The following is a 19,038-nucleotide window of genomic DNA, read 5'->3' on the forward strand; positions in this document are numbered from 1 at the left end:
TAATGCAGGAAAAGAGAACATCCAAATATTATGAAATGTAATTGGCAATATTACTCATTTATTGGGGTAGTCATGATACCCCAAGAGCAAATGAAACTATCACAATAAAATCAAAGCTGTTCTAAGAATGAGGTAATAAAATGACAAGAAAAAAATGGTTGGAAAAAATTATTGTGTCAAAAATGTTACATAAATGAAGTCTGAGACTGTCTCCCTCAGCACCAGATACACTGCACGTTGAATAGCTAATATCACATGATATTAAAATAAATCTGATTGGCTGACAGGTGAAACTCTTGAAGATTTGAGAAAAAATATTAGCATGTAGATTAAGTTATAGTTTTTCGGGGGGGGGGGCGGGGTCTGAACAATCAAGGAGTAAAGTTACATAATGATGACAAAATCAGTTGCAATATTACGATAAGAAAAGTCACCACTTTGACGAGCGAGAGTCAAAATTCCCATGCGTACATAAATGCAGCATTTTGACACCAGTGTCCCATATATGCATCACATTGAAAAAATATGTGCTGTGTTGACTCAATTTTATTTGTTGAAGTGGTTGCACAAAATCAAATCATCTGAAATCGGCATTCTAAGTAGACTAAACATCGACTAAAAACAAAAAAAGTATCTGGATCCAGATGTTTTCATTTTGCGCAACCACACGACAAAATAAAATGGAGTCGATTCAACCAACAGATTTTTCAGCGCAAGTATATCTTCATCATCGCTCTCGCACATTTTTGCTCCTACCATCGCACGTTTTTATCATACATTTTCCGCATCGTAATTTGACTTTACTCTGCTCCTCTCAAATAATTTCACTTTTCTTTTTCAGTATGCCCCCTACACTCTTTGGTATAACGGTAAGAAAGTAATTTAGGTCAAGGCAACTCAACTGTAAGAGGGCACAGGATTTATTCCCGATTACACATCATGTACTGATTTATACTTCCCCCAAACTACACTTGAATATATACATTACAGGCCCTGGGGTATTGGTCGTGAAACAGAAGACAAACGTGATCATGAGCAGTGCAGACAGGGAATCCCAGCACGTGTTTCAAGTAGGTTCACCTCCAGTTTAAGGGAAGTCTGTGCCACACAGCTACTGGAAAATATTCAACTCCCACCTGGCTTTATTGAGCAAAAACACGTGTAGGAATTTAAGGAATCTCATAGATAGGGCCTCACAAGAATTTGATATAACTTTCATGAATTATCATCATCATAAGAAAAATAGACGCAGTGAAGTTGCAAGCAATGTTTATCGACAGGATGACAACAATAGATGGTTACACTTGTATTTATCTCGGATCAAATGTGTCCAAGAAACGCTTCGGAGCCTCGTTCGTCATCTTTAAAGTAGGTCAAGTCGTGCCGTAGATCCTAAAGGAAACCCAAGTGACATATTGACCTCCAAATGTCTCGCCATGCACCGACCGCGGCGAGGTGAGGAAGTTCAAGCCCTTCCGAGCGGGGATGTTCTGTCAGCACATTAAAATGGCCCAGAATGTTCTTACTATACATGGAACAGTGCAGTGGCCATTTCTTGGAAATTCACAGATGCTGTCCTCAAGCACATGTGCATGAAGCAGGAGGATTCCCCCCCCTTCCCCCCCCCCCAAAAAAATATATATCCCCATTTCCGATCCGCTTATCCTCACAAGGATCGCGGGGTGTGCTGAAGCCTTTCCCACCCGCCTTCGGACACCCTGAACCGGTTGCCCGGATTGTAATGGTGCGGCCATTACAGTCCTCACCTAAAAATATGCAGCATTTGTTGCAAATAATGCTTTGACTTTCTGACTCACGCCGTCAGACCCATCACTTGCCTCGTCGCTCAGGTGGCCTCGTCTGAATAGCCTCAGGTTTTTTTGTCCTCACAGAATCATGTTCATATTAGGAATGCACAGTCAGATAGATCCACAACGAGCCAAACCCACCACACCCTGTATGTTCTGCAAGCCTTTATTACCACGCTACTGTCATGATTCGATTTAGGGACCAACAGGTGGCACTGTAGGGCTCCCCCGGCAACTGCACACCTGTTGGTCATTTGGTAATTAGTTGTATAAAAGGACTCCTGTTGTTGCTTCTTGGTTACTGTCATGTTTATTTGCGGCAATCAGGTTTGTTTCAGTCATGTTTTGGTTGCTGTTATGTTTTATCTTCAGTCATGATTTTTGTTTAGGATTTAGTTTTCTGTGTTTTATCAATACACTTCTTCAAATACACCCTGCTCCTCCCTCGTGCCTGCTATTTGGGGTCCACCACCACCTTGCTACGTGACAGCTACGTTGTTAGCATTGATTGTAATTCAAGTTTAAAGGACCAAATGTTTACATTAGATGAAATCAAACTACTATACTGCAGCAGACGGCAGCATGGCAACACTCTTGATTAAAAAACGTCACGTGACTACTTCACACATTCATTCACATGACTACAGGTCCCGTGTATTGCCAATTGTTGACAGGCCTCGGGCGGCATCCACCCAGTACCAGTTGCCAGTCCAATGGAAGGTGTGTCTCAACAAACAACCCAACGCACTCACATTCCTGCCACGGGAACAAAGGTAAACATGCTCATCACTTGTCCCCTGCGCTAATTAACTTAAACTGATATCGTGTTACCATAATCAAAGAATCAGTGTTGTTTTCAACTCTGTTCCTGGCAACGTGGTGGATTTATTGTTTCGCACCCAAGCTACCTCTCACGTCCACGAATCATGTCAGGGTTTGAATATAAGATCCTGCCTTCCAATGTAGAGTTCGCATGATCTCCCTGCTTCAGCTCGCTTTCACATCCCCAGACCGTGCATATTGAGTTCAGCCTTTAGTCTGCTAATTTATTCTAATGCTAAAGTATAGCGGGAAACTACGGAGTCCCTGTGGGGACATGGAAGAAAAAAAAATTGCATTCCCTTGCAAAGATTGAGAGATAACGCAAACTTTATTTTTTCTTGTAAGGGGACGCTTTTTTTTTAAAAATGTGCGTTTTTTTTACTTCCGGGTCAGGTTGGCTAATGCTCTCTGCACGGCTGATTGAGAGACGACACTACTTCGGTGAAGTGGAGAATTGGGGAGGAAGACTTGGAAACTGTAAGCTCAAGAACAGATTTAATGTTTTTGTATTTCAAGCCGATTTCAAAGTAAAATTCCAAATGATTTAAATGTATGGAAGGGTTATGGTTATACTCGGTCTGCAATTTTCTATGCTTTAACACAATTGACATCTGCAGCCACAGACTGATGTTCTGAACTATGGGGGAGACCACTTTCCTGTCAATCACATCCAATGTACACCGAACCCATTCACGTCTATATGAAACTTTGTGAACAAATGCAGTGTTTTTTTTTCATAAACAATCACCCCAAACTGTAAGGTATCTAGCCCCAAGCCAAATAAACATATCAGAACACAAAACAGTTCACATGAGAGCTAGACGTGTGGAATTGTTTTTAACTGATGCTCGGTGGCATCCGATAAAGTGGAAGAATTGGCATCGTTCGGCTAAAGGCTTCAAAGAAGTCGTGGAAAAGTGGGTCAGATTGAAAGACTTGGAAGAAAGAACAAGGCTAAAAGTGAAAACAAGGGAGACAGCGCCTTGCTTGGATCAAATACAAGGAGGAAGGAGGGATGATTGCCAACACGTGCAGGTAGTCAAGGTGGGGTCGGAAAAACACTTAGGAGGGAAGACAAAACACAACAGAAAGCAATAAACAACTGTTCGTGGCAGCAAAGTACTCGCACAACTAAAGTAGAAGTACATAATACCTTTTTTTTTTGTTTTTTAAAGGTGAAATTGGTATTGATTCCAATACTTAAACATTTGATTTGATTTCTGCTTTTTCTTTGCAATAATATTTTCTTGGTACCCTCACTAATTAAAAATGGTATTCTGATCGATGGAGTACAAATTAAGCAGAATACCCGGCCCATTTTCATCTATCAAAGAAAGCTGGCATTTTATTTATTTAGGACTGCGGGGTCAGTATGCTGTAAAATAGCCGCTTGATATCTTGGGACGTGGCAACCCCGAAGTTTCACGTTCATGTTTCCACAGTCACGACGCACACGTACGTCCCAAGAGCAGAGCTGAATTATACGAGGGAAAAGGCCAGGAAGTGGGGTTTCCACGGCAAGTGGAGCTTGAAAATGTATGTTGAGGGACAAGGAAATCTTTTTTTTTTTGTCAGTAAAGCTCAATGGATACCGTCATGTGGTACTTTTACTACTTCCTATGGAGACATTGTGAGATAGATTTTTTTTTGTGGCAACTCTATTGATCCTTTGTGATATTTTAGATGCTTGATAGTAAACTGACATTTTTAACAGTGTTAAAAATCATAACACTTTTTTTTGTTCTTCCATGTACACAAAAGACAATGTAGTGTATTTATTAGCAATACTCACCTTTTCCAGCTTGGATGCTAAGCCCTCGATTGCCTGCAAGCTAAATTCTCAGTGTTTGTGAATTTGTAAATTCACATGAGGCTGTGCAAAACTCTTTTGAGTGATTCACGTATCAATCTGGCTCTGTCCGGGATACTCTCTTTGAGGATGTTAGCTAATTTTAACTTTAAAAATTGAGCTTTAAGACCAAATCGTTTTTTTTTTAAGATTCACATATTTACTGCCACCAATTTATCATTTTCTTCCTTGCATTTTTTCCTCGCATAAGTGCGTCAGTTTCCAAATGTAAATTTGCGTCTGACTCACAGTGACGAATGAAAGTGAGCACGTTTTTGACTGTTCACTTTACCAAACACGGAGATGATCGTCTGTTACAGATAAGATCATTTCCCCTCCTGTTTGAAAGCGGCGGCGGTGAATGACCCGCATCCGTGATTTATAGCGGCCACTGTTCAGGCATGCTGCAGAGACGAAATAAAAAATCTTTCCCAATTCATCGCCCATGCATCTCTGGGGAAAAATACTTTTTGACTGAGAAACTTCCTGGAAGGAGGTCTGGTTGAGATTGCTTGTGAACACGTTCCTGGCCAAATTTTCAGTTTTGACATGGTTGGTATTAGTCCCTGTAGATCAGTGCTTCTCTAGTATTTACTGTTACGCCCACCCAACAAGAAGACAACAATTCACACCCCCCCCCCCCACTCTCTTCCGCCACGATAATTATCTCTTATAAATATATATCTCTATAAAATGGTCATTAGTGCACTTCTGCATTACATTGCATCTTCATTAACATTAAAGAAAAAAGAAATATAGTTCAATTTACAGCAAAGAATAACTTTAACATTGTTTTTTAGTCTGTAACAAAATAATTTAGATGCCTCAATTTGCCTGAAGTGAAAAATAAATTCTTTTTTCAACCTTGTTGAAACAAGAATTTATTGCGCCATTCTAAAAACAACAATTAAATCAATCAATAAATAATCATAAATTCACATTCAGTTCAGCAATATTAACTCAGGAGCAGAATATATAAAAGACTTAAGTCTACAAAACAAAATGAATAAAACAATTTGTGCTGATTTTTTTTCTTGTCCTTTTTTTGGTTCAATTGAAAAGAAATGTATATGACATGTGAAAATGTTGTTTGTTAAGAACATAGGAAGTCAATTGAGTGAGTTTGTATTTGCAGGATATCCCAAAATTCATGCCATACTTTCTTTTTCATGGCTCGCCAAAAGGGAGCGGTGTTGCAAAATTGCCTGGCGAGTTCTTTTGTCCCCATCTGCAGTCCGATGCTTGTTTGAGAAGCTTAATGGCTGTCAAACTGCTCCAATTGCATCGTCCAAATTACACTCGTCGTGTTGAGTTTTTCAAAACCATGTCGTGAAAATCCTGTTACCGACCACCTTGGATGAAAACTGCGAACTCCTTGAGAAGGCGTTTGCTCAAAGCTAGGGAAAGTCCATCCAGACAGCTGCAATGAAACTCACCATCACTTCTTCGAAAGATGAATAATGCTTCACCAGTACCAAATTCAGGTTTCAATACTTCCAATGGAAGATATTGATTCTCAACAACCTGATTTGGATCCTTCACGTTGGAGCAATCATTATGGGCGTTAATTGGACTTCTCAAACTGACGCTTAACTGAAGTCAGAGACCAAAAAAAAAAGCCTCGTAAATAATTCTCTTTTTAATTATTCATTTGATACAACAGAAAGGTCATGGCACCAGGATGGCCAAGTTAAGGCGTTGGACTTATGATCCAATGGACTATATTCCTAGTGGGCTCAAACCCCACTCCTGGTATTAAAAGGGGAAAAAAGCATCACTGAAGCTCAGAATGTGGTACTTGTGTTAAATATATTCTCCACACAAACATTTCCTGAATTTCAGTGAAAATGTTATCATCCTGATGACAAAATTCAGGGGCACTTTGTCGCGTATTTCACCGAGGACTCGTGGTGGATGTTGGTCCTCTCCTAAGTGGCACTGACTGATTAGTTTCAGTGGTTCAGTGTTCAGCAGCAATGATCATCTGGCTAATGTCCACATATTCTTAATGTTTTTCAGTGAGTCACTGTGTTGTGTGTTTGGACTTGTAGCTACAGAGGCCTCTTACGCACACTTTCCACTATCTCGGTTGAGACGCGGCGGTTTGTTTTACCTGAACCGCCACTGATACTCGACGTACATGAGGTCTCCCCCGGGCCGTTGTCAAGCAGATACCGCAGGAGTGGCGGGCCTCCTCCCTCCAAAAAAAAAAAAAAAAAGAAAAGTAAAGTTCAAACAACTTACTGCTGCAGGCGTAATCATGAAACGGTTTCAAAGGTTTGGCGTAATAATTATTAGTGCATGCAGCGTCAACATAAAATGAAACAAATTCTCAGGTGTCTTTTGAGGTCAATAAACTAAATGACTAATGTAATGACTGGAACTTCCTTCTCATCCTTATAGTTAGATGTGTAAGAGGAGAACCTAATGACCTATAAATAAAAAAAAGACGCATCTCTATGACTTGCCTTGAGAATGTGCTTTCAAATAGCAAAATGCTATCATCCACTGGTATGACTCAGCATGAGGGCTCTTCATGATAGAGGGAGGGTGCATGGAGCTTGCGCAGTGTAGACTTATCTTTGGGCTGCTTCCGGCGAGACTGTTCAGTCTTTTGGTACTCCAGTACCATCGGGTCAATTGTTCCTCCCACGCCGTGAGGTCACACACAGTCATCCCACCTGGCTGCTATCGGCAAACATCCTTCCCGCCGGGCTCAAAACTCGTCTCCCACCTTCACAATGTTTTCCATTTGAATCACAGTTTTGGATCACTGAGAAGTGTTACGGCCTTAAGCCTCCTTTGGCCTTTCTAACATGTATGCAGGTGTCTTTTGCCACATACTGTATGTCTACCCGACCTTTAAACATGGCCGACGGGTGACAAACATCTTGACCAACAGGCTTTCACACCACTGTGCTAGAACCTAAAGCACATGTGCACTGATGTATACAAGAGACAATTGCATATATTGTTGCAGCATTTTGATTCACTTCACACATTATAGCTCTCAATATGGTTATTTCTATATTCTCAATTTTTAATCTATGATTTACTCTACATTATGAACGTGCTGCAACCTTCAAGTATTGGGCAAAATTATGAGAAAAAAAAAGAATGTTGCTTATACTTTCTTTGGGATTCGACTCAGCATGATTTAGAATTGTTCTTGGTTTTACTGTTCAGTGTTTTCTACCGTCTTTGTTACTGATTTGTTTTACTGTTTATTGTATATGTTAAATTGCTCCATGTACAGCACTTTGTATGCAGCGATGGCTCTATAAATACAATTGAATTGAAATACTTTAATATCATTGCTGCTAATTGCTAGCTAGCAAGATAGGTAGCTTGCTAGCTGACTAGATAGATAAAATGATGTCATGTTCAAATATTAATTTTAAGATGTCCTCAAGATGAATGCAAAGATACACCCCAAACTAAATGTTATGACTACCAGGGGAGATTACATGGCGTATTATTTTTATTGTATGAATGGTATGTGTTAGTCTGCTGTAAATAGTGTCGTTGCCGAGAGGGACAGACAAGTCTCAATATGTTGCTCACTGAGTCACCTGGTGGTCACATTTAAAAATAACACAATGTGAAACGTCCGTTTTCAACTGGACAGCTTGCAACCTGGGAGCTGCTATATAGAACAAACACTATTGATAAACTTACTTAAGTATACAGGAAGTGATGGTATGTATTTATTTATACAAATAAACATTGTCCGTTTATGAAGTGCCCAGGTCGTTTGGGCCTACACACATTGCCTGATACAATATAGCCTAAAACCTCAATGATATTAATAGCACATATGTATTTAACCGGACGATTAAGCTTTTATTTGACCGGAAACGCCCCTGGCACGGCTGAGTATATGGAATATTTGTCCGCTGAGCTTGTGGAATGCATTTTTGTGCGCGTCTCGGATGTGACTGCGACGAGCTGTGTGAGGTAAGAGACCCTGATCCGCCCAGCGAGTGCGCGAGTGTGCGCATCTGGCTTGCCATTGGTGCAGCCCGCGTCTCAGGAATGTCTCTCAAGCCTTCAAATAGGCTCCACTGGCGCCCTAACAGGCAGTCACTCAGTGCAATCGAACTTGAGAGCATCAGTTGGAATTAAAAACCAAAAAAAATCAATGAATAATAACCAATTTTGACTTGAGCTTCGAGAGACAAGTTAAATAATAACAGAAGGACATCGTTTTTGTTTTTATCCACGTCACTGTACTTTTGAAGGAATCTTCTGTTTTTTTCAGGTTTGTAAACTTTATTCATGAACTTTTCTCAAATGACAAATTTAGGTGTGAAATGAAAGTGATATGCAATTTATTCTTGTTGATTTTAGCTTTGACTTGAGAAAAAGAGATGATGCTGCGTGGCATCTTTCTGTTGTTGATGCTTAGCATCTGCGAGGGTGCAATCCTGGCAGGTGAGAATGGCGAAAAATGACTTGAAAATGAGTTCCATCAGCATTTCCTTTTTATATAATGTATTCCAAAACGTGTCCTTGTTTCACAGAGAGCCGTGACGACAACAGCGCTTATGACTTGTTCCATCTGGTGCAGTTAGACAAGAGGCACAATGGAGTGACTTTGGTCAAAGGGGTTGAGCCGTACAGCCCGGCGTACAAGATTCTGAATGCAGAGCTGATCCCCCCAGTCCCTGATAATTCATTTGGGGACCTTATCGATGCCATCCAGTTGGAGAGGGGCTTCATGCTCCTTGTCAACCTGAAGCAGTCCAAGAGGAACAGAGGAAGCCTCCTGACCATTGAGAAGAAAGACGGCTCAGGACCCGTGTTGGAGATCATCTCCAACGGCAAGGCCAACACTCTGGACGTTTTCTACTCCACCGGCAACCATCAGCAGCTGGTGTCCATCGAGGAGGCCCACTTAGCTACGGGACACTGGAGGAAGATCATCCTCTTCTTCCAGGATGACCGTGTGAAACTCTTGGTGGGCTGCGATGAAATCAACGTGTCCGAGATGGACGAGCCCATCCAGAAAGTCTTGTCTCAGGAACTGGCGGACATCGCTAGGCTCAGGATTGCTAAGGGAGCAACTCGGGATAAATTTATGGTAAGGACTCAGTCAAAGTCTTCTCTTCACTGCTGCACATTTGTTTGGAATATGTCCGTTAAGTGTTATATCTTTATTATAGGGGGTGCTTCAGAATGTGAAATTTGTCTTTGGGACAACCCTGGAGACAATTCTGAGAAACAAGGGATGCGAAAATGGAGGTAAGGCTTCAGAGTATATTGCGCCGAGTGGCTTTCTGGGCTGGCTTTGTTGTCTCTCCAGTTTAAGAGCAGATCTGTAACTTTTTTCATAGTTAATTTGTTATGTCCTAAATGATGATGGTCAAGCAATGCTAAAAATAGAGGGCTACAAAGGTGAAAAAACTGAAAAAAAGTGTCCCTAATTCTAGATCTGCATAACAATATTATTGATCCGTCGCATTGTCCTCCCACCTGTAGCTGCCTTGACTGACGTCCTGACTCTGGAAAACACAATGAACGGCTCCAGCCCTGCCATTAGGACCGACTACACTGGCCACAAAACCAAAGGTGAGACCTCCTCCAATATTTGGTGTCATTTTAATGTCCTACCTCACTCGACCTCACATGAGATTAAAAAGTAATGTGCATTACAGTTACTAATTGTTTGAAAAGAGTTTAAAAAAACATTGCCTGATTTGCCGTTTCAGGACAAATGGATGTATTCTGTACTTTGTGAATCGTCTCTGTAGAAAAAAAAAAAGATATGGGTAGGAATCAGTTTTGGAAGGTGAAGTCATTAACTGGGTTCTCTCCAATTCAGATCTGCAGTCGTTCTGCAGCCACTCGTGCGAGGACATCACGAGTCTGTTCAAGGAGGTGCGAGGACTCGGCATGGTGGTGAAGAAAGTGACGGAAGACCTGCGTAAAATGGTGAGCACTGCAGACGCGCTCCCCTGTCCTTTTGCATCCAAGTTGGCGAGTTCCCACTGCCACTTGTCGCTGTGGTGGCATCACGCGGCCAAGCTCCTAATGGGAGTCACTATGTTGCCGATATTTGTATCGCTTCACTAGAGTCGGGTTGTGTCTTAATCATTATGTTGCGCGGTGATTCATTTGTGCTGGAACTTTGGCAACATGCAAGTTTTCCATCCTTGGTCCCCAGCTAGCACCTCTCCCCTCCTCTCCCTCATTCAATTCCCGTTTTTTTTGTTTGTTTTTTTTTCCGAAGTCTGAGGTAAGCGCCGAGATTCAAGATCAAATCAAGAGCCACAACAGCGTTTGCATCCACAATGGGATCGTGCACAACGACCGAGACGAGTGGACCGTGGATGACTGCACCGAGTGTACCTGCCAGGTAAGCGAAGAAACAGTTGCGTTTCCTACTGCGTGTGCCAACGCGATGTGAAGAGCTTAGTGAGGTTGCGCTGCAGATTTCCTTGAAACAAAGCAAAAGCAAGCATGGGGACAGTTAGGATTTATCTCGACAAAGCAGGAGTGTGGAGTTCCCGCCGCTGCTCCTGGCGTTGTAAAACAGCAATATTCTGTCTCCTCCAATTAGAACTCTGCCACTGTGTGTCGAAAAATCTCCTGCCCTCTGATTCCCTGCGCCAATGGCACCGTGCCAGAGGGAGAGTGCTGCCCCCGATGTGGAAATCGTAAGTTTTTCTTGCTTCAAACGCAGTGACGTGAGTGCCTCAACTTATGAGTTTGAGTATAAATGAATGGCATTTCAGTTCATTTCACAGTGGAAAAGTCATTTGATAAATATACACCCAACTCGGTCACGGAATGATGTAAACTCGTAAGTCGAGGCACCGCTCAACTTGTTTGATTCTTGTCTACCTTGTGCCAAAATGTCATATTTCTAAACCATCTCCCCGCTTACAGCAAATGACTCTTCTGAGGACGACTGGTCCCCCTGGTCTCAGTGGACCCGCTGCTCGGTGACTTGCGGTCGTGGAATCCAGCAGCGCGGACGCTCTTGCGATCGCATCAACAGCAACTGTGAGGGCACGTCCGTCCAAACCCGCGACTGCTTCCCTCAAGAATGTGACAAACGCTGTAAGTAAGACTTGGTTTACGTTGGAGCTACTCTAGCGACAAAGGATTCGGAATGAATTGTGGATCTGGGTCACTCGCAGTCAAACAAGACGGAGGTTGGAGCCATTGGTCTCCCTGGTCTTCATGCTCCGTGACCTGCGGAGAGGGAGTCATCACTCGCATACGCCTCTGCAACTCTCCAACACCCCAGATGGGCGGCAAGGACTGCCAGGGAGCGGGACGCCAAACTGAAATCTGCCAAAAGAAACCATGTCCCAGTAAGCTCCATTTTTATCATCGCAAATACTTTCCGAGTCTAGACGAACAAACTCATCGTTGTAACTTTCTCAGTCGATGGAGGTTGGGGACCTTGGTCTCCGTGGGACACGTGCACTGTTACATGTAACGGAGGCATCCAGAATCGCAAACGTCTCTGTTCTGATCCTGCTCCCAAATACGGTGGAAAGGACTGCGTCGGAGACGCCACCATGTCTCAAGTGTGCAACAAACAGGACTGTCCCATTGGTAAGCACATGGAATGATCTCTGAATTATTGAGAAATTACATTTGCATGACACCAAACCATTTTCCCCTTCAGACGGTTGCCTCTCCAACCCATGCTTCCCTGGCTCAAAGTGTATCAGCTTCCCCGATGGCTCGTTCAAGTGTGGCAAGTGTCCGCTCGGCTACAAAGGAGACGGCATCACCTGCAAAGACGTTGATGAGTGCAAGGAGGTCCCCGATGCTTGCTATACGCACAATGGAGTCCATCGCTGTGTGAACACGGAGCCCGGTTACAACTGCCAGCCGTGCCCCGCTCGTTACTCCGGTCCTCAGCCCTTCGGAAGGGGCGTGGAGCAGGCCACTGCCAAAAAACAGGTTGGAATTGCGACTTCGTACTTGTTCTTGACGGGAAATAATTATTTCTGTTTTATTAAGTTTCTGAGGTGTTTTGTTTTCAGGTTTGCAAACCACGGAACCCCTGCCAGGACGGCAGCCACAACTGCAACAAAAACGCCAACTGCATTTACTTGGGCGTCTTCTCCGAGTCCATGTTCCGCTGCGAATGCAGGCCGGGGTATGCTGGTAATGGCTACATTTGCGGAGAGGATACTGACCTGGATGGTTGGCCCAACTCTGACTTGCTATGTGTGGCGAACGCTACCTACCACTGCAAGAAGGTAACCTCAAACTACCGCACAGAGGTTACCACAAAGGCCACAAATCCAGGATATAAACACGCAACTAAACTGCTGATGTTCTTTTTTTTCTCATGCAGGATAACTGCCCCAACCTTCCCAATTCTGGTCAGGAAGATCATGACAAGGATGGCCGCGGTGATGAATGTGACCACGACGATGACAATGATGGTATCCCCGATGACAGGGTGAGTAATCCCAACAGTGTATTTTATTGGTGTAACACGGTGCCTTCCCCACAGACCGGACGTAGCTACAAATCGGCTTTATGCGCACCAATAGAAATGCTAACTTTTATGCGCTTGCTTTATTTGAATAAGGAACCATAACTATACGATGTCATATAGTCAAGTACGTTTCCTTATTTCCTTAGGACAACTGCCCGAGAGTGTACAACCCCTCCCAGTATGACGCGGACAGGGACGATGTTGGTGACAGTTGTGACAACTGTATTTTTGAGCCAAATACTGACCAGACCGACACTGACAATAACGGGGAGGGAGATGCCTGCGCCGTGGATATTGACGGTGATGGTAAGTGAGCATTTTACAATCTCCGCCGCGGTATTATGTTTCGGAGCTTCCCAGAGTTTTGGTCCCGTCGGTTAATCCAACGATGTGCTTCAACTCGACAGGCGTTCTGAATGAGAATGACAACTGCCCATATGTTTACAACGTGGACCAGAGAGATACAGACCGAGATGGCGTGGGAGACCATTGCGACAACTGCCCTCTCGAGCATAACCCCGATCAGGTGAGGTCAGGCCTCGGCCGGCTGTTTTACGATATTCGTTTGCTCGCGCGGGCCAATGGCGTGCTGTGAAAAAATGTCAAAGATGTGTCTGGAAGCCATACGGGCGATAAATTGACTTTATAGAAAGAGAGGAATGTGTCGGATTCATCCAACTTGGAATCCAATGTGATTTGAGGAGTAAAAAGTTCTCGCTTGCATGCCCGAACACAAGGGTCTGCTTTGAAATTCCGTCCAGAGAATTGTTTCTCATACTAAAGAATAACAGTATCCCAGTCTTTGGGCCGTAAAACCAAGAATTCCTTTCTCCAACAGACTGACTCGGATTCGGATCTGGTGGGAGACAAGTGTGACAACAACCAGGACATTGACGAGGATGGCCATCAAAACAATTTAGACAACTGCCCTTACATAGCGAACGCCAACCAAGCAGACCATGACAAGGACGGCAAGGGCGATGCCTGTGACCACGATGACGACAATGACGGTATTCCAGATGACAAGGACAATTGCAGGCTGGCCCATAACCCCGATCAGTTGGACTCTGATGGTGAGTTACTCCTTCAGTCGATCCTCTCACTTCAAAATGTATTGAGTAATGTCTGAGCCTCATGACATACACGTTTCATTTTAGGTGACGGCCGAGGTGATGTTTGCAAAGATGATTTCGACCAAGATAGCGTCCTGGATATTTATGACGTTTGCCCAGAAAACTTTGCCATCAGCGAAACGGACTTCCGCCGTTTCCAGATGGTCCCCCTTGACCCTAAAGGCACTTCCCAGATTGATCCCAACTGGGTGGTCAGACATCAGGGCAAGGAGTTGGTACAGACCGTCAACTGCGACCCAGGCATTGCCGTCGGTACGAAAAATCATATCCTCATGGCTCTTTAGGGATTTACCCACGTAAGACTTGGCAAAACCTAAACCGTCTCTTCGTCCGACAAGGTTTTGACGAGTTCAGCGCCGTCGACTTCAGCGGAACGTTCTTCGTCAACACAGACCGAGATGACGACTACGCCGGATTTGTGTTTGGCTACCAGTCAAGTTCTCGATTCTACTCAGTCATGTGGAAGCAGATCACACAGACCTACTGGTCTCACACTCCCACGAAGGCGCTAGGGTACTCGGGTCTGTCCATCAAAGTGGTGAACTCCACCACCGGCCCGGGTGAGCACCTGAGGAACGCACTGTGGCACACTGGAGACACACCGGGACAGGTGAGCCCTCCATTCGGTATGACTCAAAGTTGTCCTCTTGGGTTCAAAGGTGTTGTAAGTCATTTTAACATTTGATGTATATTGATTGACAGGTTCGTACTCTGTGGCACGACCCAAAGAACATCGGCTGGAAGGACTTCACCGCCTACAGATGGCACCTGGTCCATAGACCAAAGAGTGGACTTATTAGGTAAGTTGGAAAGACCAAGAAAGGAAATCGTGACATCTTTTATGATTTGAAATAATCTCACCTGCTTGCACTTTGCTTTTTAGAGTTGTGATGTATGAGGGCAAGAGAATCATGGCTGACTCTGGAAACATCTTTGACAAAACCTACGCCGGGGGGCGACTAGGGTTGTACGTTTTCTCTCAGGAGATGGTTTACTTCTCCGACCTTAAATATGAATGTCGAGGTAAGGTATTTAAAACGCTTATACGGGTCATTGCTTTTATGCCTTTGTAAAACATTCAACAAGAGACTCATCTGTTTCCAATTTCTTTCAGATGCATAATGCGATCAAGACACTTCCTGGCAGAAGGACGTGGCAATGCACGTTGGAGGAATGATGAGCAAGTGTGGTAGCGTGAGGTAATGTGACCTCAGAACTTGAATGCTGAATGAAAGTTCAATGATATATCTGCACCAAATTCATATTGCGAGCGCAGCTATGCTCAGAAGATTCCCCCCCCCCCCTGCTTTTGCATCCAAAGGAGGCAGGGTGTGGGGCAGGGGGGCACATTTATTGCTTTGCACACCTGAACTTTGCTGGTATCCTTCTGCGGAGGAAGGATCAAAGAGAAATTCCTTCTTTTCATTTTCTTTTCATCCTCGAGCATTAATGTACATCTGCTGTGGACTCTAAGATACTCATTTGAACGAAAGCAGTAGGAGAACTTTCTTTGGCTGGGGGAATATTCCCTCTCGAAGGACCATTGAGGGACCATGGACAGTTTGGAATGACTGTGATGAGATAAAATTGTGTGTGGTTTGAGTGAATGTGCACATGTATCGGCTCCCAACAAGTCTCAGAAAAAGGGCTTTTTTTGTGGGGTTTTTTGCCATTCCATTCACCCTCCCATCCAAACCTAATTATTAAAGGTCTTTCAACAACATAGGGATGGCCAAACAGGAGGACTTCTCAGGTTAAGAGCACAAAAAGGAGAGCACAGGGCCCAAAGCAGGTATACTCTTGCAAATGCTTTGGAAAAATGATTTTTGGCAAATATGTCGTGTATCGATGATCTTTTCTGACGCTATCAAGGGATTAAGTAGAAGGGGTAGGGCATAATTAATTGATTATTTAGAATTGTGTGGGAATTAATTGCAGCTTGAAGTAACTGAGTCAACACGGAGTGCGCTGATGCAGCCAACAGAGGTGCTGTTCACTTCCAACTACTTAGCTGTCTGAAAGGGGTGATTTGTGACGTCAGCTAAGGGAAGCTGAGCTCCATCCGCGCTATGACAACGCCTCCTGGCAGCAAAATTCCGCTTAGTATCGTAACACAAGCTCAGAATTTCCCCTTTCAAAATATTGATATGTCTACACTCCATTTAAATGACCGGTCTTTGTTGAAAATTAGATTTTTTTAAAACTAAAATCTTACCCTTCCAGTGAATCAGCATTAGACCCCAGGCCATGTATGCGTTGCCACAGCATGCATTAACTCGTGTGCCGGAGCTTGTGTGTATATTTCTGACAAAGGAAAAACAAAAGGATATCATTTAAGTACAATGATTACCTCATGAATGTTTTTTGTATTGAGGCCAGCGATGGACAAACAAATCACTTTACGTAGACCAAATTGATTGGCTTCAGGTTACCTTTTTTTTTTTTTTTGCAAGACTGTACTATCAGTCATGTGCTGTATATAAGATATTTTTCTAGGGGAGGAAAAAAAAGAAGCCCAAACAGGAAAGAAAATAAGGAAATGTTGTGTTGTGCTGTGTGTATTTTCCAGTGCCTTTGTTTTGATAAATTATTATGTTGAAGTTATGTCATTTGTGTAGATATATGCTATTTAAATAATTTATCTCGAAGCGTAGCCTCGTGGGGACGCTTTTGTCTGTATAAACTCATTTGCACAATGATATGAGGATGTTTTTTTTTTAAAATTCTGATGGCGCTTTTCCATAAACATTTGTACCATAGTTTTTACCAAACCAAAAAAAAGTGCTGTTTATACTGGTACTTGTTATTTTGTGATGTCAAGAGGAAAATAAACTCTTCCAGAAAGAAGCATCTCTCGTCACTTGTGGTCTCTATTTTGGGCGCCTGTGAAACAAAAAGTTCAACAGTTGGATGGATCGTTCAAGACCCTGATTGTCATATTTACTTTTGATTGAGATCTCATCCTTACAAAAGCAAAAGGAGGTCGAGCAACGCTGTGTCAAGCAACTGGAATCCATTAGTCGGGTCTGCTGATAATTCAGAAAAAGGGAGTATCCTTCGGAGTCAACAGCAGTAAAACTCGCCATGAAATATAACACTCTTAAATAGCACATTCATACAGATATGATTACGCATCACGCAGGCATCTCTTTCAACCTTCCGAGCGTTGCATGTGATCAGCAGACGGCGAGGAATTTAGCACGCCGGAGTGATGAATTCGCTCGCTTTACTGCCGTCAAAATTTGACTCTCTGCGGAGCGCCGTCGTTGCGAGGAATGTGCATTAAAATGAGTCACAATCCAATGCTGCTTTTTCACCGCTCAGTTTGAAGTGGAATGTGAAATTGTACATCTGGAAATTGCCTAAACTACCCTGCACTGAATGCATCTGTGGGAACAAGACAAAAAGGGCATTAGAACCGACAACAACCAAGAGCTGAAGTTTCCTCTATTTGCTATTCAGTCTCCTTTTGTCATGCTTATGATACATTTTTATCTAAGACAAGACTGAAGGCAACAAGAAAACAGACTGCTCCAGCTAGTACCCCGTGTCTGCTATAATAAATCGCAGAAATGACGCAATTACAGCAACTGTCTATAAGCGCTTTCATTCAGTTAGGCAGCATGTATCACACCTCATCCAATGATGTTTCTGGTTATGTCCCACGTGTCCCTGCACTGTGCGATTGTCATTGACTGGCTTTTCAGTCCCAGTTCATGCAGTCATTTTAAGCCACTCATTGTACCAGCATCATCAATAGGTATGTCGGTAGGAGATGGAGCCAAATGGCATGTGGTAGGAAGGATTTCCTCAGCGTTTAGGTGAATCAGGACACTGACGAGGCCTGTCACTTAAGCAGCTCTTCTGTCTGGAAATCGTGCTGTGCCGTAGGTGCTCTGGATTGACCGTGGTGTGTTAACGGTGTCCTTTCTGCCACAGATCTCACTTCGTCCGGACACTGCGCCCGCGACGCCGCCTAACTCGGATCTCAGAAGCATCCTTTTCTTGACAGCGACACCACGAAAACTATGTACCGCAGACTGGTTGAACATCTACAGCTTCGGGTGGTTGTCCTTTCCTGGCATCACCGTTCGCAGTCTAGACTCTCATCTAGCTCAACGTCGAGGTATTTGTACATCTGTGCATTCTTAGCACTGTCAGCACTTAAGCAAACTGGATCAGGGTGAGAGCACGACCAGTTTCCTGGTCTTGTTGGGGTTTATGTGAAGGTGGTTGGAGTCATACCTCCGACACTCCTTAATCAGTGTTGGTTACTGTTCCTCCAATCCCAGGGGTGTCAAACTCATTTTTGTTGGGGGCCAGATTTTAGTTAGATTCCATTGGAGCGCCGTTATGACTGAATCCATATAAAGAAGTCAAGAATAATGTTTTATTCACCTATTGTTCAAGATTCTGGAATGAGGGGTTTGAAAAAAAGAACATGCTTACAGTATCACTCTTATGTATTACAAATGAGAATTTGAAATTTTGGTAGTGATTTTAGGAAGCATAATGAAAGTTGACATCTTGCTTTCGTGGGCCGCATAAAATGATGTGGCGGGCCAGAGTTTGACACTGATCCACTCCCTGATTTAGCCCACAATCAAATTGTCTTCTGCAAACCTCCTCCGTGGTGCTAACCAAACAGTCCAAACCTACAGTACCCTCGACTTACATAGTGGAAGATCAACCTGTCACAGTAATCCATAGCACTAGGGCGGGAACACACACCCATCTCAGCCTTCTTGTTCCCTGCCTAACAGAGACTGAATGAGGTGGAAGGCGAAGTCTAGAAATGTAGTCCTTATACAACCGTGGTCTCCATCCTAGTAAGAAAAGTCTTGGAGTAATATACACACTACCGAGACTCGAGGTCAAAGTGGAAATGCAGTCTGAGGTAGTGTTCCACTCTTGTCCAAAGTCAGACCTGTGACCAGGATTAGTACAAGCACGATA

The 19,038-nt window shown here is 43.5% G+C and overlaps 2 protein-coding genes across 2 annotated transcripts in view; one reads left to right on the forward strand and one right to left on the reverse strand.

Annotated features, from left to right (window-relative positions):
- Window positions 1–7,221, reverse strand: part of LOC127614884 (KATNB1-like protein 1) — a 51,929-nt gene extending 44,708 nt beyond the window's left edge. Inside the window, exons 1-2 of the mRNA XM_052086329.1 lie at window positions 6,593–7,221; window positions 5,829–6,072 (exon numbers count right to left, since the gene is read on the reverse strand). The gene's annotated coding sequence lies outside the window, so the exon portion shown is untranslated. The remainder of the gene's footprint in view (window positions 1–5,828; window positions 6,073–6,592) is intronic.
- Window positions 7,222–8,548: 1,327 nt separating this feature from the next.
- Window positions 8,549–16,929, forward strand: LOC127614850 (thrombospondin-1-like). Its single transcript, XM_052086275.1, has 21 exons — window positions 8,549–8,913; window positions 9,003–9,562; window positions 9,645–9,723; window positions 9,961–10,050; window positions 10,304–10,413; window positions 10,712–10,837; window positions 11,042–11,138; window positions 11,371–11,544; window positions 11,625–11,801; window positions 11,875–12,048; window positions 12,122–12,402; window positions 12,486–12,704; window positions 12,803–12,910; window positions 13,096–13,255; window positions 13,357–13,475; window positions 13,788–14,022; window positions 14,107–14,334; window positions 14,421–14,692; window positions 14,785–14,882; window positions 14,966–15,105; window positions 15,197–16,929. The coding sequence occupies exons 1-21, from the start codon at window positions 8,850–8,852 to the stop codon at window positions 15,202–15,204; spliced, it is 3,519 nt and encodes a 1,172-aa protein (XP_051942235.1). The 5' UTR covers window positions 8,549–8,849; the 3' UTR covers window positions 15,205–16,929.
- The last annotated feature ends 2,109 nt before the right edge of the window (window positions 16,930–19,038 follow it).

Source organism: Hippocampus zosterae, chromosome 14, assembly GCF_025434085.1.
Source record: "Hippocampus zosterae strain Florida chromosome 14, ASM2543408v3, whole genome shotgun sequence".
NCBI lineage: Eukaryota > Metazoa > Chordata > Actinopteri > Syngnathiformes > Syngnathidae > Hippocampus > Hippocampus zosterae.

What these genes read in the sequence shown, in the direction of transcription:
- LOC127614850 (XM_052086275.1), top strand. Translation starts at nt 8,850, where the DNA reads ATGATGCTGCGTGGCATCTTTCTGTTGTTGATGCTTAGCATCTGCGAG. An exon ending in CGTGGATATTGACGGTGATG is followed by an intron (nt 13,256 to 13,356) that starts GTAAGTGAGCAT and finishes TCAACTCGACAG; the next exon opens with GCGTTCTGAATGAGAATGAC. An exon ending in CGACCCAGGCATTGCCGTCG is followed by an intron (nt 14,335 to 14,420) that starts GTACGAAAAATC and finishes TCGTCCGACAAG; the next exon opens with GTTTTGACGAGTTCAGCGCC.